A 23,622-nucleotide genomic window follows, 5' to 3' on the forward strand; every position below is an offset into this window, starting at 1 on the left:
GGACGTACGACGAATACACACACGCACGTCATCATTTACGACATATAGTGGTGATATGATGCAATTTTATAATGGATATAATGATGGGATTGCCTTTCAAGGCTTACAATCAATGTTCATTGTAATACTATGTATATAATAGTAAACTGAATGTTTATAAATAAATTGTTTTACGTAATTTGTTGCATATAAAATAAAAGACACAGACGCAGCCTACGTTTCCTATAAAATATTTCACATTTAAATAATTATGTACTGTTAAATGACATTACATTATGCTGGATAATACTATAATCTTAAACTATGTTTACAAATTGTCATTTTTTAAGGCACACATCTTTCTCATCATACTGACCTGTAAAATAAAAACAAAAATCAATTATTAATATAGGCCTAATAATAATAAATATTCATCGACCAAAGTAAAAATAATCTAGATAGTATAACATCATTTTATCGCGACCAAAATTAAACGCGACCGATTTCGAACGCGACTGATATCATCGTAAAACTCCGGCGGGGTTTCCCCATCTTCAGATGATGCGTTGTAGTGCGACAACGGCGGAGTAATTACGGGGGTTTCCCTCTGGTAAGCTAGCACGTTAGTGCGACCGCGGAGTGATTAGTCGGGGTTTCCTCTCTGATGATCGGGGTGCGTGACGATCGTGTAACCTGAGACTACATGGCGGGACTTCCCCTTTTATGCATACACGTTCCGTGTTATTTTGTGTATCATTGCGACATTTTACGCACTTGTAAACTATTTTTTAACGTTTTGGGGCGACTTTGCGATAGGGCGACTTTGTGATGGGGCGACTTTGTGATGGGGCGACTTTGCGATGGGGCGACTTTGCGTTGGGGCGACTTTGCGTTGGGGCGACTTTGCGTTGGGGCGACTGTGTTTTGGGGCGACTTTGCGATGGGGCGACTGTGTAAGGGGCGACTTTGTATGGGGCGACTTTGCGATGGGGCGACTTGACTAGCGTACTACTACTAGAGCCTTAGGCCGCGCCTAGCCTACTCTGGCCTAGTAGGCTTAGTTAGAGGCTATTGGCTACGCCTAAAGCCGCATAGATGGGTAGGCCTAGCCGTAAGTAGTTGGCCTAGATGAGGCCCACTGTATGTACTACTAGGCCTAATAATAAGTACAGTAGTTAAATTGATGTTAATTAAGGATAAGGCCCTTGGGGCCCGGCCTGGTAACAAATCTCTTTTCAAAATTTATTTGCCTTGAATTGTTTTGTATGTTCAAATGAACATCATCATTGAAATGAAATAAATATATCAAGATATATAATATAGGCTATGTATGTAGGCTAGGCCTATCTTATTCTTATTTATACTGCAGTATGTGAACTTGTTTCATTTTGGTTTTTTTTTCTTTAAACAGATATCGAATACTGGTTTTATCATTAACATTTTTGGCATACACTAGCTACCATTTATCACGGAAGCCAATTAGTGTTGTTAAGGTACAGTAAGACAAAGTTCTTAAAATTTAATATGGTAGAAAATTAAAAATATTGACTGTTCTTATCCTTTTAATGTTATGCTTTAAAGATATATTGTCCCCCTAAAAAACAATTTTGTACACATTTTTTGTTGAATATGCCATTTTAATGTCACATACTGTAATAGTTCGTCACTTTGACCAAAACAAATTTTTCCTGAAAAAAGGGTAAATTAAACCAAAAAATACCTAAATTGTCTGGCAGACAATGTTTTTTTGGTTAAAATTAACCATTTCTTTTGTCTTTTATAAGTGAAATAATTATTTTTGTTAACTTTTTTCTACAGAAGTGAATAACTTTAAATATTAAAACTGCAAAATGTCCTATTCAAAGACTGATTTTATTAATCTTTATTTTTCAGATGAATAGCTTTCATTCAATAGATTTTTTCATGGACCTATGCATTTATATAGTTCCAGCAGCCATGTATTATTATTAAAATTAGTTCTTTCTTAAACTCGTTATATTTGACTATCCTTCGTTTCATTCCATTCCATGCTAATAATAGATAAAAAAAAATTAGTTTGTTTGCTTTTATGACCTTTGTCACTGATTGATAAGTGTTTTTAGTTTTGCTTACTTAGTTGCTAACTGACTTTATATATAACAGTATAATAAAATGGTTTTAATTATTGCAATATATAACGTGGGATAATGTGGGAGGTGCTACTGTCTACACCCCTTTTCCTTAAAATATTCACAGTATAGTAATGCAGTACAACAACAATGACTTAAGTAGTACCAATGTCTTGCACTGATCATTCTTATCCTTTCTTTCAAAACTTTTCTCAACAAATCTTTTGTTTTTTAACAGTTAGTTAACTTTCTCACCTACTCCTTGAAAACATTGTAAAAGTATGCTCTACAACAATAGAACTATGTAAAAGAAACAATAAGTGCTATTGTTTTATTTTTCACAGTGATTACTATATTAGACCCTGGATAGACCACAAGGAATTTGCCTGAATTCCTGGTATTTTAGTCTGAGATTTTAAAGATTAATTGTCACATTGCTCAATATATTTTCACAGGAAGTCCTTCATCAGAATTGTACCTTGTTGTCAGAGGATGAATGGAAACCAATCCTGACACCAGAGGAGGCAAATGAAACATGCTGGTGTTGCTATAAACCATTTGGTAAGACTATGTTTCTGATTGCAGTATTTCACATTCTTTCAATGTAGCCGCAATGTTTTGTAATACATTGTAGAGTTAGGGGGGAAATGGCAAAATCAGCACTGTGGTCATGCATAGAGATATTATAATAATATCTCTATGGGTCATGTTACAAGAGTTGTCAAACAATATACCAAGATACAAAATTGAGTTAAAAGGATTATAAATTTATAGGATTTTACTAAGTATTACTTGGATCATTAACCTTGGATTTGGAGTTTTGTGTCTATAGTTAGCCTACATTAGGGCGGAGTAGGATTATTTTTGACCATATACAGTTATACTGTAGTATTAAAGAAAAAATTCTAAAAAAAAAATATTATAGCTGACGTGTAGTTTAAACTGATTTTATACGGTATAAAAAAAGTTAGCCAATTTTTATTTTTATATTGTGTATAATATATACCTTTGGTTAATTCTATTACTCATTAATTCACTATCTTATCTATGAATATGATTTTACAAATCTATTTAACTTAATAACCTGTACGTAAATTAATTACAAGCTGAACCTATTTTGTTTATTGTTTAATATTTTACTTCAGATCAAGCAAATGCAAAGGGGCTCCTCGGTGGATTGGATACGTCATTTTTATTTGCCTACGCCATTGGCATGTTCTTTAGCGGCCATGTTGCTGAACGAATGAACCTTCGGTATTTTCTAACAGGTGGAATGTTGCTCAGTGGATTGTTTACAGCACTCTTTGGATTAGGATATTTTTGGAATATTCACAGCTATGCATACTTTGTTATTATTCAGGTATTGAATAGTTTAAACTTGAAAATACTCAATGATTAAAATTAAAATCATCTTAATATTTCCACAATGTTTGTCTGGAATAAACGCAGAAGTCATCGTCATATTTTTCAGTAATTTTATATATGCTTTGAATTAGTAAGGAGCAAAAAAGTCTTTAAGCACTGTGAAAACAAGTGAAATACATTGTTTAAAGTCATGCTAGCACCCAAAGTGAAGTCTAGTAATGTATATAAAATAACAGCATGCATTTTCTCCTGTCACTAGATATTTGGAGGTCTTATGCAATCTAGTGGTTGGCCTTCTGTTGTCACGTGTATAGGAAATTGGTTTCCAAAAGGAAGGTTAGTTATTGTCTGAAGTGGGTTATTATTATCATTTCAACATCATTGTTTATAATACTAGATAAGAGTTCCTTGTGAGTGCACGAAAAGAAAGAATCTAATACATGATATCTCTTATCTTAAGATATTTATCACTAAACTGCCTTTTAATACATCTTATTTTTTGTACAATGTATCAGTAATTGCACAGTATAGTAATCAAATTGAAATTTAAAGTTTAATTATTAACTAATTTGCCATTGAAACCTTTTTTAAAAGTAAACAAAATTGTTTAGTTCAATTGAATGAAACAGTAATCAAGTGAGTAAACTAAATTCTAAGGTCACAAGGTCAGTCATTATACTGAACTTCCTCCATATTTGGTTTAGTCATTTATTTCTAAATACATAACCTCTAAATTAGAGGAGGTCAATTTATGTGTAGCTTAAGCTCTGTCTACACTATCAAACTAGTTTGACAAAAAATGTGATATAAATATGGTGGTGATATTTCCAAATATGGTGGTGATATACCAAAATATGGTAGTGATATGACATCATGTCCATATATGGACACATCACATTTTGTTGTCATATAATGTTTGATCATGGAAGTATTATACCTCCATGGTTTGATAGTGTAGACAGAGCTTTAGTACTAATTTATATACCTACATTCTGATTTATTTTTAAATCTACATGATTTCTCTCGTATTGATTTTCAAACCATTATATATAGTAGTATACACCTGGTTCTTAGTACAGTAGAATCCCTATTAACGGGGTACCTTCAGGACACAACAAAGTGTCCCCTTAACAGAGGTTGCCAATATTCTGTATAGTGGTTGAGTGTACACTGGTGTTAAAACATATGCTTCGCTTTGTTCATTTCACAGGAAAAGTGTCCACTTAATAGGGGTGTCCTCTGAATAGTGGTTGGCTGTAGTGTTAAAACATATACTTCTCTTTGTTTGTTTCACAGGAAAAGTGTCCACTTGATATTAAGTTGTGTCCCCTGAATAGAGGTTCTACTGTACCTGTACTTTATAATGCTGGTATCTCAAAGCTTGACTATGATTATTATGAACATGAAAGTATTGTTGGTTTTTTTTTTTCAGACGTGGCATCATAATGGGAATATGGAACTCGCACACCAGTATTGGAAACATTCTTGGATCTCTAATCGCTGCCATCTGGGTAGATGATGACTGGGGTTGGTCTTTCATTGTGCCAGGAATTATTATTGCTGGAATGGGAATTATCATATTTCTCTTTTTAGTTGTTTGTAAGTATGCTATGCTATAACCCTATGGATCATGGCAATGCAATTTTATACTCAGCTTTATCTAAAAAATGAAGTTCCATTTTTGAATTATAATCAACCCAATGCAACCTTAGTGAAAACAGGACTTTCCTACTATTTGACCTAGCCTAAATGTGTCCAACTTTGGAAGTGTTGACTGTATTATGTTTAATTTTTCAGTAATTCATTTTGTACGATATTATTTTTGATTGATATTACAATACGAATGTTTTAAAAATATAAGTGATGTATTTGTTTAACCTGATATAAAATTTATCAAATATGTTTTAATCATTTGCAGATCCAGAAGATGTTGGTTGTGCACCAGTAAATAAAAAAGTGAGTTATTATAATTATAAGTGAGGGGTGTAATATGATTTAATAATAAATTAATTAATAAAAAACGATATAATCATGGTTGTCCATGATCAGTTTGCTAGACTTTAGCATGTACTTTAAATTTAGACTTAATAAATCAGTGATAATAAATATAGTGCCATCTTAAGCATACTGAGTACCCAATTATGTTTGTGCAAGTACATATGTTGTCTCTACTCTTTAATTAATTTATTAATTCTCTCTTTAAATGTTTGTATACTCTTATATTGGTTTTATTACGGAATTTGTTTCTTATGTTTGTTTTAGAAGGATACTCATTCTCAAGAAGAAGCAATATCATTACGTGGGGCTCTTTTAATACCAGTAAGTTCATACTGGAAATATCTGTCCACTAATATTTAGGAAAAATAATTTAGATTTTAAATTTTACACAGTGAAGACCTTGTTTAAGTATTTTACCTGTAAGGTACTAGGCAGTAGCTAAAAACTATTAACTACAAACTATTTTTTTTTCATATTTGAAAATGACATTAGCAATATTTGTTTTCTTTCAGGGAGTAGTGGAATTTTCATTATGTTTATTTTTTGCAAAACTTGTTAGTTATACATTTCTATATTGGTTACCTCTGTACATCAGTCAAGTTGATCGTAAGTAACTCTTTAATCAAAGTTTGTCTTTTATTGATTTCCACACATAATTAATAAGATAATTGTAAGATGTAAACATATATTTATGAGAGATGTGTGGCTGATGTTAACAAACATATGATGATTATCATGCATAGGCAAATTTATTTGAGATGCTTCATCTTTGGCACAAAAATTCTGGTACTGTACAAAATAAATATGTCCTTCATTGCAATACATGAAAGATTTAATGTGGTTTTACTTATTTCATTTATTCACTGCTAATTAAGTTTTTCATTCATCAAGCCATTTAGGCTATGAACCACTACAAAGTTTTCACTTTTAGGTCATGTATCATAAATCACCAAACTTTTTTTTCACAGCTGATTTATCCAATAAAAAGAGTGCAGACCTGTCAACGTTGTTTGATGCTGGTGGTATATTTGGTGGAATTTTAGCAGGACTTATTGTAGATATGACATCGGCTAGTGGGCTAACAGTATTTGTAATGTTGGTGTTGGCTGCTCCTATGGTATGCTGTATTTATGTATAAAATGTATTTATTATGGTAAAAAAACATACAAACCAGCAGCCAATATCTATTGGTCCAAAAAGAAAACATTTTTTTTAACATAAAATATACAAGATATATCAAAAATATGTAATAGCTCATTGAAATTGGATATTAATATCAGATTAATTGTAATAGACAATTAAACATCACATAGAAAGTGAACAACCATTGCAATAAATTAGATCTTCTGTCTACATAATGAAACAAATATAAAATTTAAACTAGAATTTAATTCGTCACTTTGACGAATTATAGGTGATCATTTTACTGAAATTATTTTTTTTTAAACATGCACGTACGTTAACATACGATCGGAAAATGTTGATGTATGCCATCCTATTATATACGCTTATAGTGCTGAGTTGTGCCTATATGCCATATGTACAGTATATACTGTATATCTATATACAGTGTAGCATAGGTGAAATTACGGGACACACATGTTCTAATTTTTTGGCATGATGACGTTATCAAACTAAACTTTAAGATGACAATTTCGAAAGATAATTAATTGAGCAAAAAAATATAAGATTTGGAAAAAAATTTGGCACGTAGAAGCGCTGTGCGCGCTCTTTGAAATGTGTATAACTTTGACGAAAAATATGAAAAAACTACTTTTTCACTTCAACTGGCCATATGTTAACGTCACAACATCCGATAGGCTTAATTTTTATATGAATTAATATCTACATTTCATCAGCTTTCATAATAAATTATAATCATCAAGGTAACCTTCAATTCTGAAGAGCTGTAAGATATTCAAATTTACTGCGAAGGTGAAATTACACGGCCTACGTTATTCAAGTTTTTACGCGTGATGACGTCAATAAAATGAAAATAGTGTCAACTCATGATAAAGATAATTAATTAAGCAAGCACATACTGAAATTTGTGCGAAATTCGAGCACACATAACCAAGATGCGCTCTGTTGAATGTGATAATCTACACAAAAAGATAACAAATCCTAATATTTAAATTCAAGTGGCCATTTGATGACGTCAAAACATTTTGTACGTCAAATGTGTACATGAATTCATATGTACAACTCAATGGCTTCCAGAATAAGTTAAAAAAATCGGGGGTCATCTTGCATTCTGAAGAATTATTTTCATTTTAAAAAAGACCTATTTTTCACCATTTTCAGAACTTTTGTAAAATTAATGTGCGCATTTTGTCATTTTTAACGTGCTCGTATAGCGTTATTTTAAGTCGGAACTGACTCAAATTTGGTGAATGTACTAAGGATGGTGAGTAGAATGAGATTTGTAAAAAAAATTCATATTTTTTACGCTTTTTAAGTATCGCGCGGCGCAAAATTTTTTTTTGCGCAGTAATTTTTGGAAACACGCAAATGGCCTAATTCATGCTCTAAATTGATCAAAACCTAATTTTGCGCGTTTTAAATTTTTAGCGCGCGATTTCACATGCATGACCTTGAAACGCGCAACTTTTTATTTGCTAATATTTTTACCCTTGATCTGAAGTTTACGTGTAGTGAATTTCATTTATATGTGATAATGAATTTTGGAGATATGATTGATAATGTAATTTCGCAAAATGGCGTATAAAGGTCGTCACGGATGAGTGATCACGCTGGAAAGCTTATTAGGATTAAGTTATATTATTTGCAAGATATTCTGAAATTTTTGTAATCATTGACATTAAACTTTTTGAGATAATTGTTACACAAAATAGTGTACAGAAACAATAAAAAGACTAGACATGTAACTCGTCACTTTGACGAGTTTGGTTTTCCGCCGCGCAAGTGGTGCAACATGAACGTGTAACGACGTACCTTACCGTACCGAACATTAAGGGGATAGGTTGAGGACAAAAGGAAGTGTCCACGTTGGCATTATGACCTGAACTGAAGAATATGATATGTTTTTATTGCTGAATTCTATTATTTTGATTCATATATAGTATACACAGTATAATCTGTATCCATATCACATACAGTGTAGAATAGGTGAAATTACGGGACCCGCTATTTATTGCAATTTTTAACATGGCGACGGCATCAAAATGAAATACAAAGATAGCAATTTCGGAAGGATATTATCTCAGCAACAACATATTAACGTGCAAAAGAAATTTGAATACGTGAAATATTGATGCGCGCTCTTTTAAATGCAATGAATTATGACGCAAAAGATGAAAATACGACTTTTTTCATTTAACTGGCCATATGATGACGTCACAACATCCGATTGGCAAAATTTTCACATGATTTCGTATCTAAAATCCAATAGCTTCCAGAAAACGTTTTAATCGTGATTATCAAATTTTATTCTTACGAGCTATAACAGATTAAAATTTACTGTAAAGATGAAATTAATGCCACACGTAATTTAAATTTTTAGGAATGATGACGTCAAAAAAATTAAAATATTTATAATTCATGCGAAAGACAGTTGATTGACCTAGACAATATCAAAATTTGGGTGAAAATGGAAAACGGATAAGTGGAGATGCGCTCTATTAAATGTGATGAGCTATGACGAAAGATACAAAAATCCTAAATTTTATATTAGCGTGGCCATACGATGACGTCACAATGTCCGGTTAGCCATATTAATATATGATCCGATATCTACAACTCATTAACTTCCAGAAAATGTCATCCACAAAAAGTTGACCGTGCAGTTTAGAAATTACGACTGTTTAAAAAAAGGCATAATTTTGACAATTTTTTTAACTTTTTCAACAAAAACTCGCGCAAATTGTCCAATTCCACGTGCTCGTATGACGTTACTTTAAGTCGAAATTGTTTAAAAGTTGGTAAAATTACTAGAAAAGGCTGGAAAAACATAAATCACGCGAAAAAAATATGTTTTTAATGCTACGTGCGCACGGCACACGTAAAAATTTGCGCACGCGTGGGAATTTTTTACATGCTTAAAACGACATGAAACGCATAGAAACTTGATTAGAAAATAATTTAGCGCATTTTGAAATTTTAAATGCGCGTGCGCGCGTAACTTTGTGTAAAACACGCAATTTTGGTTCGACAAAAAGTTAGCGCATGATATAAATTAAATTTGTGCAAAGTTTCAATATAAAATGTTATTTGGTTTTTGACCTATGTTAAATACGAGAAAATCGTTAAATCGCGCGTACGTCACGTTGCGCAATTGTAAACATCATGAAAAGCTTCGCTTGACGACGTTACATAAATGTCAAAATGTTAACATAGTTCACAAAATGTTATGTTTGCAAGTTTCAGAGAAAAGCGATACACAAAAATCATACAGAAAGAAAGAAGATAAACTAGACATGAAACTCGTCACTTTGACGAGTTAGTTATCCGCACGACAAACGCCACATGCACGCCATACGTTGGAATATTGCACACGGAAAAAGATTATGGCATTATGACCTGAACTAAAGACTATGATAGGTTGTTATTGCTGAATTCTATTATTTTGATTCATATTATAGTATACACAGTGTAATCTGTATACATATCACATACAGTGTAGAATAGGGGAAATTACGGGACCCGCTATTTATTGCAATTTTTAACATGTTGATGGTTTTAAAATGAAACGCGAAGGTAGCAATTTTGGAAGGAAATTATCTCAGCAACAACATATTAACGTGTAGAAGAAATTTGAATAGGTGAAATATTAATGCGCGCTCTTTTAAATGTAATGAACTATGACGTAAAATATGAAAATACGACTTTTTTTATTTAACTGGCCATATGATGACGTCACCACATCCGATTGGCAAAATTTTCACATGATTTTGTATCTACAATCCAATAGCTTCAAGAAAACGTTTTAATCGTGATTATCACATTTTATTCTTACGAGCTATAACAGATTGAAATTTACTGTAAAGATGAAAATAATGCCACACGTAATTTAAATTTTTAGGCATGATGACGTCATAAAAATTAAAATATTTTTAACTCATGCTAAAGATAGTTCATTGACCTAGACAATATCAAAATCGGGGTGAAAATGGAAAACGGATAAGTGGAGATGCGCTCTATTAAATGTGAGGAGTTATGACGAAAGATACAAAAATCCTAAATTTCATATTCGCGTGGCCATACAATGACGTCACAATGTCCAATTAGCCAAATTAATGCATGATCTGATATCTACAACTCATCAACTTCCAGAATGTTTAATAAAAATAATTTTTACCGTTTAGTTTAAAAACTACGATTGTTTAAAAAAAGGCTTAATTTTGACGAATTTTTGAAGTTTTTTATCAAAAAAGCGCGCAAATTATCATATTCTACGTGCTCGTATGACGTAATTTAAAGTCGAAATTGTTTAAAAGTTGGTAAAATTACTAGAAAAGGCTGGAAAAACATAAATCACTCGAAAAAATGACGTTTTTAACGCTACGTGTGCACCATGCGCGTAAAAATTTGCGCACGTGTGGGAATTTTTGACATGCTCAAAATGACATGAAACGCGTAGAAAGTTGATTAGAAATTGATTTTTCGCATTGTAAAATTTTAAACGCGTGTGCGCGCGTAACTTCGTGTAAAACATGCCATTTTTAGTGCAAAAAAAGTTAGCGCACGATATAAATTAGACTTTTGCTAAGTTTCAATTTAAATTGTTATATGGTTTTCGATCTATGTTAAATACGCGAAATTCATAAAAACGCGCGTAAGTCATGTTGCGCAACTCTGACGTCATTCAAAAATAAAAAAGGCACAACTTCAAGTGAATGCCCACATGTTGACAAAGTTATAAAATGTTAACTTTACACGTTTTAGAGATATGCTCTGCACAAAAATGACAGAAAGAAAGAAGAATAATACAGAAAACTAGATTTGAACTCGTCACTTTGACGAGTTCGGGTTATCCGCGCAAACGCAACATGCACATACGTTTAAAATATATGAACGCCGACAATTATTATGCCATCCTATGACATGAATTAAATATGTTTACAGTGCTGAATTGTACCTATTTTGTAGCATACAGCATATTACAGTATTTACAGAATACATTGTATGTTATATACAGTGCAGCATAGACGAAATTACGAGACCCATCTTTTAAATCCAATTATTAACAAGATGACGTCATCAAATTGACATATAAAGATAACAATTTTTGAAGATAATTATCTAAATAATTACATTAATACAAATTTGAAGAATTTTGAGCACGTAAAAGTGAGATGCGCTCTCGTTTAAATGCAATGAACTTTTACGCAAGAGATGAAAATATGACTTTTTGAATTCAACTGGCCATATGATGACGTCACAACATCTGATTGGCAAAATATTCACATGAATTTGTATCTACAATCCAATAGCTTCCAGAAAACGTTCTAATCATGATTATCACTTTTTATTCTGACGAGTTATAACAGATTGAAATTTACTGTAAAGATGAAAATAGTTGACCCACGTTATTTACATTTTTAGACATGATGACGTCATAACAATTAAAATATTTTTAACTCATGCGAAAGATAGTTGATTGACCTAGACAGTATTAAAATATATGAGGAAATGGAATACGTATAAGCGAGATGCGCTCTATTTAATGTAATGAGCAATAACGAAACAGTCAAAAATCCAAAATTTTACATTCGTTTGGCCATACGATGACGTCATAACATCCGAGGGGTAAAGATTCTGCATGAATTCATATCTACAACATATCTGCTTCTATATTAAATTAAAAAAATTGGGGGTAACGGTTGATCCTGAGGAGCTATAATAGATTCAAAATAGGCATAATTTTGACAAAATGTTGTCACTTTTGCAACTAAAACGCGCGCAAATGGTCTAAATCAACGTGTTCGTATGACGTCATTTTAATTTGAAATGATGTAAATCTTTTTTAAAATGACTAAGAAAGGCTGTAAAATCATAATTCAAGAAAAAAACACATGATTTTCATGCTCCGTGCGCACCTTACGCGTAAATTTTTTCGCGCGCGTGGGAATTTTTTACATGCTCAAAATGTCATGATCAGCGTAGAAAGTTGATTAGAAATTAATTTTGCGCATTTTTAAATTTTAAATGCGCGTGCGCGCGTAACTTCTTGTGAAACATGTCATTTTTAATCCATAGAAAGTTTGCCCTTGATATGACTTAAATTTTTACCAAGTGTCAATACAAAATGACTTTTGGTTTATAATCTATGACCAATCATTGAAATTCATAAAATTGCGCGTAACTTACGCTGCGCGACTCTAACGTCATTAAAAATATGGAGGTGCACAACTTCAGGTAAATGTCCATATAATGACAAAGTTATACAAAAGATATATTCACAAGCAATAGGGGATATGCGACGCACAAAAATCCGGGAAAGAAAGAAGAATAACAAAGAAGAAGATGAAAAAAAAGATATTTACAATCACATGGGTTATCCGCAACTAAGTTGCGGATAACCAAAAAATAAGATGATGAAACAGGACAGTTACAAGGAGTTATCCGCCATAGTGCGGATAACTAACTAGACATGAAACTCGTCACTTTGACGAGTTAGTTATCCGCACGACAAACGCCACGTGCACGTCATACGTTAGAATTTTGCACACGGAAAAAAATTATGGCATTATGACCTGATCTGAAGAATATGATATGTTGTTAGTGCTGAATTCTGTCAATTTTGTGTCATATAGTATATACAGTATAAACAGTATAATCTGTACATACATATTACATACAGTGTAGAATAGGTGAAATTACGGGACCCGCCATTTATTCCATTTTTTAACAGGGCGACGGTATCAAAATGAAACACTAAAATAACAATTTCGGAAGGATATTATCTCAGCAACAACATATTAGCTTGTAGAAGAAATTTTAATACGTGAAATATTAATGCGCGCTCTTTTAAATGTAATGAACTATGACGCAAAATATGAAAATACGACTTTTTTTATTTAACTGGCCATATGATGACGTCACAACATCCGATTGGCAAAATTTTTACATGATTTTGTATCTACAATCCAATAGCTTCCAGAAAACGTTTTAATCGTGATTATTACATTTTATTCTTACGAGCTATAACAGATTAAAATTTACTGTAAAGATAAAATTAATGACCCAGGTAATTTAAATTTTTAGGCATGATGACGTTATAAAAATTAAAATATTTTTAACTCATGCGAAAGATAGTTGGTTGACCTAAAAAATATCAAAATCTGGGTTAAAATGAAAAACGGATAAGCGAAGATGCGCTCTATTAAATGTGATGCTCTATGACAAAAGATACAAAATTCCTATATTTTATATTCGCATGGCCATACGATGACGTCACAATGTCCTGTTAGCAATATTGATGCATGATACGATATCTACAACTCATCATCTTCCAGAATACGTAATAAAAATAACTTTTACCGTTTAGTTTAGAAACTACGACTGTTTTAAAAAAGGTATAATTTTGACAAATTTTAAGGAATTTTTGAACTTTTTCATCAAAAACGTACGTAAATTATCCAATTCGACGTGCTGGTATGACGTTAATTTTAAGTCGAAATTGTTTAAAAGTTGGTAAAATTACTTGAAAAGGCTGGAAAAACATAAATCACGCGGAAAAAATTGTTTTTAACGCTACGTGCGCACCGCGCGCATAAAAATATGCGCACGCATGGGAATTTTTGACATGCTCAAAATGACATAAAACGCGTAGAAAGTTGATTAGAAATTGATTTTTCGCATTTTGAAATTTTAAACGCGCGTGCGCGCGTAACTTCGTGTAAAACATGCCATTTTTTTCTCACAGTCAGTTAGCGCAAGATATAACTTAAACTTTTTCTAAGTTTCAAATTAAAATGTTATATGGTTTTCGATCTATGTTAAATACGCGAAATTCATAAAAACGCGCGTAAGTCACGTTGCGCAACTATGACGTCATTCACAATAGCGGGTGCACAACTTCACGTGAACGCCCACATGTTGACAAAGTTATAAAATGTTATGTTTACACGTTTTTGAGTTACGCGTGACACAAAAATGACAGAAAGAAAGAAGAATACAGAAAAAAAAAAAGATGATGAAACAGGACAGTTACAAGGAGTTATCCGCTAAATGCGGATAACTAACTAGAATTTAATTCGTCACTTTGACGAATTATAGGTGATCATTTTTATCATTTTAATGAAATTAACATTTTTTAAACATGCACGTACGTTAACATACGATCGTAAAAAGCTGATGTACGCCATCCTATGACATGATGCATATACACTTATAGTGCTGAGTTGTACCTATTATGTACAGTATATACTGTATATCTATATACAGTGTAGCATAGGTGAAATTACTGGACCCACATCATGTTCAAATTTGTTGGTATGATGGAATTATCAAAATAAACTCGAAGATGACAATTTCGAAAGATAATGAATTGAGCAAATAAATATAAGGATTGGAAGAGAATTTGATACGTAGAAGCGCAATGCGCGCTCATTGAAATTTGTATAACTTCGACTAAAGAAATATAAAAACTACGTTTTAACTTCAACTGGCCATATGATAACATCACAACATCCGATAGGCTTAATTTTTATATGAATTCATATCTACATTTCAACAGCTTTCATAATAAGTTATAATCTTCAAGGTCACCTTTAATTCTGAAGAGCTATTAGATATTCAAATGTATGGTGTAGCTAAAATTACACGACCTAGGTTATTCAAATTTTTACGCGTGATGACGTCATCGAAATAAAAATGTTGACAACTCATGAGAAAGATAATTATATGAGCAATCATATACAAAAAATTGAGCGAAAATCGGGCGCAAAATAACCGAGATGCGCTCAGTTGAATGTGATAATCTATGACAAAAGAGAAAAAAACCTAATTTTTTAATTCAAGTGGCCATGTGATGACGTAATACCATTTTGTACGTCTAATGTGTATATACATTTATATCTACAACTCAATGGCTTCCCGAATAAGTTAAAAAATTTAGGGGTCATCGTCCATTCTGAAGAGTTATTTTCATTTAAAAAAAGACATATTTTTCACCATTTTCAGAACTTTTGTGAAATTAATGTGCGCATTTTGTCATTTTTAACATGCTCGTATAGCGTTATTTTAAGTCGGAACGAACTCAAATTCGGTGAATGTACTAAGGATGGTGAGTAGAATGCGATTTCTACAAAAAAAATCGTATTTTTACGCTTTTTAAGAATCGCGCGCTCAAAAACGCATTTTTGCGCAGTAATTTTTTGAAACACGCAAATGGCCTAATTCATGCTCTAAATTGATTAAAACTTAATTTTGAGCTTTTTAAATTTTGAACGCGCGATTTTACGCGCATGACCCTACGTGCGCGTGCGTTTTTACTTGCTAATATTTTTACCCTTGACCTGAAGTTTACGTGTAATAAATTTCATTAATATGTGATAATGAATTATGGAGATATGATTGATAATGTGATTTCACAAAATGGCGTATAAATGACGTCACGGATGAGTGATCACGCTGAAAAGCTTATTAGGACTAAGTTAAAGTATTTGAAAGACATTGTGAAATTTTGGTAATCATTGACATTAAACTTTTTTAGATATTTGTTACACAAAATAGTGCCCAGAAACAACTAGACATGTAACTCGTCACTTTGACGAGTTAGTTATCCGCACGACAAACGCTACGTGCACGTCATACGTTGGAATATTGCACACAGAAAAAGATTATGGCATTATGACCTGAACTGAAGAATATGATATGTTGTTAGTGCTGATTTCTGTCAATTTTGTGTCGTATAGTATATATAGTATAATATGTATACATATTACATAAGTGTAGAATAAGTGAAATTATGGGACCTGCCATTTATTGCAATTTTTAACATGTTGACGGTTTTAAAATGAAACGCGAAGGTAGCAATTTCAGAAGGAAATTATCTCAGCAACAACATATTAACGTGTAGAAGAAATTTGAATACGTGAAATATTGATGCGCGCTCATTTAAATGTAATGAATTATGACGCAAAAGATGAAAATACGACATTTTTTATTTAACTGGCCATATGATGACGTCACAACATCCGATTGGCAAAATGTTCACATGATTTCGTATCTACAATCCAATAGCTTCCAGAAAACGTTTTAATCGTGATTATCACATTTTATTCTTACGAGCTATAACAGATTAAAATTTACTATAAAGATGAAATTAATGCCAGACGTAATTTTAATTTTTAGGCATGATGACGTCATAAAAATTAAAATATTTTTAAATCATGCGAAAGATAGTTGATTGACCTAGACAATATCAAAATCGGGGTGAAAATGGAAAACGGATAAGTGGAGATGCGCTCTATTAAATGTGATGAGCTATGACGAAAGATACAAAAATCATAAATTTTATATTCGCGTGGCCATACGATGACGTCACAATGTCCGGTTAGCCATATTAATACATGATCTGATATCTACAACTCATCAACTTCCATAATATGTCATCCACAAAAAGTTGACCGTGCAGTTTAGAAATTACGACTGTTTAAAAAAAGGCATAATTTTGACGAATTTTTGAACTTTTTCATCAAAATCGCGCGCAAATTGTCCAATTTGACGTGCTCGTATGACGTAACTTTAAGTCGAAAGTGTTTAAAAGTTGGTAAAATTACTAGAAAAGGCTGGAAAAACATAAATCACGCGAAAAAAATATGTTTTTAATGCTACGTGCGCACCGCACACGTAAAAATTTGCGCACGCGTGGGAATTTTTGACATGCTTAAAACGACATGAAACGCGTAGAAAGTTGATTAGAAATTAATTTTGCGCATTTTGAAACTTTAAATAAGCGTGCGCGCGTAACTTTTTGTAAAACACGCAATTTTTTTTCAACAGAAAGTTAGCGCATGATATAAATTAAACTTTTGCAAAGTTTCAATTTAAAATGTTATTTGGTTTTTGACCTATGTTAAATACGAGAAAATCGTTAAATCGCGCGTAAGTCACGTTGCGCAATTGTAAACATCCTGAAAAGGTTCGCTGCACAACTTCATATGAATGAAGATATGTTGGGAAAGTTACGAAATGTTATGTTTGCAAGTTTTACAGATACGCGTGACACAAAAATTACAGAAAGAAAGAAGATAAAGACTAGACATGTAACTCGTCACTTTGACGAGTTTGGTTTTCCGCCGCGCAAGTGGTGCAACATTAACATTAAGGGGATAGGTTGAGGACAAGAGGAAGTGTTCACGTTGGCATTATGACCTGAACTGAAGAATATGATATGTTGTTATTGCTGAATTTTATTATTTAAATTCATATATAGTATACACAGTATAATCTGTATCCATATCACATACAGTGTAGAATAGGTGAAATTACGGGACCCGATATTTATTGCAATTTTTAACATGTTGACGGTTTTAAAATGAAACGCGAAGGTAGCATTTCCGAAAGGAAATTATCTCAGCAACAACGTATTAGCGTGTAGAAGAAATTTGAATACGTGAAATATTGATGCGCGCTCTTTTAAATGTAATGAATTATGACGCAAAAGATGAAAATACGACCTTTTTTATTTAACTGGCCATATGATGACGTCACAACATCCGATTGGCAACATTTTTACAAAGTTTCGTATCTACAATCCAATAGCTTCCAGAAAAAGTTTTAATCGTGATTATCACATTTTATTCTTACGACCTATAACAGATTAAAATTTACTGTAAAGATGAAATTAATGCCACACGTGATTTAAATTTTTAGGCATGATGACGTCAAAAAAATTAAAATATTTTTAACTCCTGCGAAAGATAGTTGATTGACCTAGACAATATAAAAATCGGGGTGAAAATGGAAAACGGATAAGTGGAGATGCGCTCTATTCAATGTGGTAAGCTATGACGAAAGATACAAAAATCCTAAATTTTATATTCGCGTGGCCATACGATGACGTCACAATGTCCGGTTAGCCATATTAATACCTGATACGATATCTACAACTCATCTACTGTACTTCCAGAATATGCCATCCACAAAAAGTTGACCGTTTAGTTTAGAAATTACGACTGTTTAAAAAAAGGCATATTTTAAACGAATTTTTTAACCTTTTCATAAAAAACGCGCGCATATTGTCCAATTCGACGTGCTCGTATGACGTATCTTTATGTCGAAATTGTTTAAAATTTGGTAAAATTACTAGAAAAGGCTGGAAAAACATAAATCACGCGAAAAAAATACGTTTTCAATGCTACGTGCGCACCGCACACGTAAAAATGTGCGCACGCGTGGGAATTTTTGACATGCTTAAAACGACATGAAACGCGTAGAAAGTTGATTATAAATTAATTTTGCGCATTTTGAAATTTTAAATGCGCGTGCGCGCGTAACTTTGTGTAAAACACGCAATTTTTTTTCCACAGAAAGTTAGCGCATAATATAAATTAAATTTGTGCAAAGTTTCAATATAAAATGTTATTTGGTTTTTGACCTATGTTAAATACGAGAAAATCGTTAAATCGCGCGTACGTCACGTTGTGCAATTGTAAACATCATGAAAAGCTTCGCTTGACGACGTTACATAAATGTCAAAATGTTAACATAGTTCACAAAATGTTATGTTTGCAAGTTTCAGAGAAAAGCGATACACAAAAATCATACAGAAAGAAAGAAGATAAATAAAAAGTTGATGATTTCGTACAATCACAAGAGGTTTTCCTGCAACTTCGTTGCGGAAAACCAACTAGATTTGAACTCGTCACTTTGACGAGTTAGTTATCCGCACGACAAACGCCACGCGCACGTCATACGTTGGAATTTTGCACACGGAAAAAGATTATGGCATTATGACCTGAACTGAAGAATATCATATGCTGTTAGTGCTGGATTCTGTCAATTTTGTGTCATATAGCATATACAGTGCAAACGGTATAATCTGTATACATGTTACATACAGTGTAGAATAGGTGAAATTACGGGACCCCCCGTTTATTCTTATTTTTAACATGGCGACGGTATCAAAATGAAACACTAAGATAGCAATTTCGGAAGGACATTATCTCAGCAACCACATATTACCGTGTAGAAGAAATTTGAATACGTAAAATATAGATGCGCGCCCTTTTAAATGTGATGAACTATTACGCAAAATATGAAAATACAACTTTTTTTATTCAACTGGCCATATGATGACGTCACAACATCCGATTGGCAAAATGTTTACATGAATTTGTATCTACAATCCAATAGCTTCCAGAAAACGTTTTAATCATGATTACCGCTTTTTATTCTGATGAGCTATAACAGATTGAAAGTTACTGTAAAGATGAAAATAAGTGACCCACATTATTTACATTTTTAGACATAATGACGTCAAAAAAATTAAAATATTTTTAACCCATGCGAAAGGTAGTTGATTGACCTAGACAATATCAAAATCTGGGTTAAAATGAAAAACGGATAAGTGGAGATGCGCTCTATTAAATTTGATACTCTATGACGAAAGATACAAAATTCCTATATTTTATATTCGCATGGCCATACGAAGACGTCACAATGTCCTGTTAGCAATATTGATGCATGATACGATATCTACAACTCATCATCTTCCAGAATACGTAATAAAAATAACTTTTACCGTTTAGTTTAGAAACTACGACTGTTTTAAAAAAGGTATAATTTTGACAAATTGTAAGGAATTTTTGAACTTTTTCATCAAAAACGTACGTAAATTATCCAATTCGACGTGCTCGTATGAGGTTAATTTTAAGTTGAAATTGTTTAAAAGTTGGTAAAATTACTAGAAAAGGCTGCAAAAACATAAATCACGAAAAAAAAATTGTTTTCAACGCTATGTGCGCACCGCACGCGTAAAAATATGCGCGCGCGTGGGAATTTTTGACATGCTTAAAATGACATAAAACGCGTAGAAAGTTGATTAGAAATTGATTTTTCGCATTGGAAAATTTTAAACGCGCGTGCGCGCGTAACTTCGTGTAAAACATGCCATTTTTTTCCCACAGTCAGTTAGCGCAAGATATAACTTAAACTTTTTGTAAGTTTCAAATTAAAATGTTATATGGTTTTCGATCTATGTTAAATACGCGAAATTCATAAAAACGCGCGTAAGTCACGTTGCGCAACTCTGACGTCATTCACAATAGCGGGTGCACAACTTCACGTGAATGCCCACATGTTGACAAAGTTATAAAATGTTATGTTTACACGTTTTTGAGTTACGCGTGACACAAAAATGACAGAAAGAAAGAAGAATACAGAAAAAAAAAAAAAAAAAAGATGATGAAACAGGACAGTTACAAGGAGTTATCCGCTGAATGCGGATAACTAAAAAAAAAGATGATGATGATTTCGTACAATCACAAGGAGTTATCCTGCAACTTCGTTGCGGATAACTAATAATAACAACTAGACATGTAACTCGTCACTTTGACGAGTTTGGTTTTCCGCCGCGCAAGTGGTGCAACATTAACATTAAGGGGATAGGTTGAGGACAAAAGGAAGTGTTCACGTTGGCATTATGACCTGAACTGAAGAATATGATATGTTGTTATTGCTGAATTTTATTATTTAAATTCATATATAGTATACACAGTATAATCTGTATCCATATCACATACAGTGTAGAATAGGTGAAATTACGGGACCCGATATTTATTGCAATTTTTAACATGTTGACGGTTTTAAAATGAAACGCGAAGGTAGCATTTCCGAAAGGAAATTATCTCAGCAACAACGTATTAGCGTGTAGAAGAAATTTGAATACGTGAAATATTGATGCGCGCTCTTTTAAATGTAATGAATTATGACGCAAAAGATGAAAATACGACCTTTTTTATTTAACTGGCCATATGATGACGTCACAACATCCGATTGGCAACATTTTTACATAGTTTCGTATCTACAATCCAATAGCTTCCAGAAAAAGTTTTAATCGTGATTATCACATTTTATTCTTACGAGCTATAACAGATTAAAATTTACTGTAAAGATGAAATTAATGCCACACGTGATTTAAATTTTTAGGCATGATGACGTCAAAAAAATTAAAATATTTTTAACTCCTGCGAAAGATAGTTGATTGACCTAGACAATATCAAAATCGGGGTGAAAATGGAAAACGGATAAGTGGAGATGCGCTCTATTCAATGTGGTAAGCTATGACGAAAGATACAAAAATCCTAAATTTTATATTCGCGTGGCCATACGATGACGTCACAATGTCCGGTTAGCCATATTAATACCTGATACGATATCTACAACTCATCTACTTCCAGAATATGCCATCCACAAAAAGTTGACCGTCTAGTTTAGAAATTACGACTGTTTAAAAAAAGGCATATTTTAAACGAATTTGTTAACCTTTTCATAAAAAACGCGCGCAAATTGTCCAATTCGACGTGCTCGTATGACGTATCTTTAAGTCGAAATTGTTTAAAATTTGGTAAAATTACTAGAAAAGGCTGGAAAAACATAAATCACGCGAAAAAAATACGTTTTCAATGCTACGTGCGCACCGCACACGTAAAATGTGCGCACGCGTGGGAATTGTTGACATGCTTAAAACGACATGAAACGCGTAGAAAGTTGATTATAAATTAATTTTGCGCATTTTGAAATTTTAAATGCGCGTGCGCGCGTAACTTTGTGTAAAACACGCAATTTTTTTTCCACAGAAAGTTAGCGCATAATATAAATTAAACTTTTGCAAAGTTTCAAGTTGAAATGTTATTTGGTTGTCGAGCTATGTTAAATACGAGAAAATCGTTAAATCGCGCGTACGTCACGTTGCGCAATTGTAAGCATCATGAAAAGCTTCGCTTGACGACGTTACATAAATGTCAAAATGTCAACATAGTTAAAAAAATGTTATGTTTGCAAGTTTTAGAGAAAAGCGTTACACAAAAATCATACAGAAAGAAAGAAGATGAAAAACTAGACATGAAACTCGTCACTTTGACGAGTTAGTTATCCGCACGACAAACGCCACATGCACGCCATACGTTGGAATATTGCACACGGAAAAAGATTATGGCATTATGACCTGAACTGAAGACTATGATATGTTGTTATTGCTGAATTCTATTATTTTGATTCATATATAGTATACACAGTGTAATCTGTATACATATCACATACAGTGTAGAATAGGGGAAATTACGGGACCCGCTATTTATTGCAATTTTTAACATGTTGATGGTTTTAAAATGAAACGCGAAGGTAGCAATTTTGGAAGGAAATTATCTCAGCAACAACATATTAACGTGTAGAAGAAATTTGAATAGGTGAAATATTAATGCGCGCTCTTTTAAATGTAATGAACTATGACGTAAAATATGAAAATACGACTTTTTTTATTTAACTGGCCATATGATGACATCACCACATCCGATTGGCAAAATTTTCACATGATTTTGTATCTACAATCCAATAGCTTCAAGAAAACGTTTTAATCGTGATTATCACATTTTATTCTTACGAGCTATAACAGATTGAAATTTACTGTAAAGATGAAATTAATGCCACACGTAATTTAAATTTTTAGGCATGATGACGTCATAAAAATTAAAATATTTTCAACTCATGCTAAAGATAGTTGATTGACCTAGACAATATCAAAATCGGGGTGAAAATGGAAAACGGATAAGTGGAGATGCCCTCTATTAAATGTGAGGAGTTATGACGAACGATACAAAAATCCTAAATTTCATATTCGCGTGGCCATACGATGACGTCACAATGTCCGGTTAGCCATATTAATGCATGATCTGATATCTACAACTCATCAACTTCCAGAATTTGTAATAAAAATAATTTTTACCGTTTAGTTTAGAAACTACGATTGTTTAAAAAAAGGCTTAATTTTGACGAATTTTTGAAGATTTTCATCAAAAAAGCGCGCAAATTATCATATTCTACGTGCTCGTATGACGTAATTTGAAGTCGAAATTATTTAAAAGTTGGTAAAATTACTAGAAAAGGCTGGAAAAACATAAATCACTCGAAAAAATGACGTTTTTAACGCTACGTGTGCACCACGCGCGTAAAAATTTGCGCACATGTGGGAATTTTTGACATG

General features: G+C 32.7%; 1 protein-coding gene across 1 annotated transcript in view; it reads left to right on the forward strand.

Annotated features, from left to right (window-relative positions):
- Window positions 1–23,622, forward strand: part of LOC144841513 (glucose-6-phosphate exchanger SLC37A2-like) — a 30,390-nt gene that overhangs the window by 1,360 nt on the left and 5,408 nt on the right. The window contains exons 2-10 of the mRNA XM_078697875.1: window positions 1,391–1,472; window positions 2,543–2,648; window positions 3,233–3,447; window positions 3,712–3,788; window positions 4,885–5,051; window positions 5,371–5,408; window positions 5,715–5,771; window positions 5,963–6,056; window positions 6,419–6,567. Of these exons, the coding sequence (XP_078554001.1) occupies window positions 1,391–1,472; window positions 2,543–2,648; window positions 3,233–3,447; window positions 3,712–3,788; window positions 4,885–5,051; window positions 5,371–5,408; window positions 5,715–5,771; window positions 5,963–6,056; window positions 6,419–6,567 (985 nt within the window). The remainder of the gene's footprint in view (window positions 1–1,390; window positions 1,473–2,542; window positions 2,649–3,232; window positions 3,448–3,711; window positions 3,789–4,884; window positions 5,052–5,370; window positions 5,409–5,714; window positions 5,772–5,962; window positions 6,057–6,418; window positions 6,568–23,622) is intronic.

Source organism: Antedon bifida, chromosome 1 (genome assembly GCF_963402885.1).
Source record: "Antedon bifida chromosome 1, ecAntBifi1.1, whole genome shotgun sequence".
NCBI classification, from domain to species: domain Eukaryota; kingdom Metazoa; phylum Echinodermata; class Crinoidea; order Comatulida; family Antedonidae; genus Antedon; species Antedon bifida.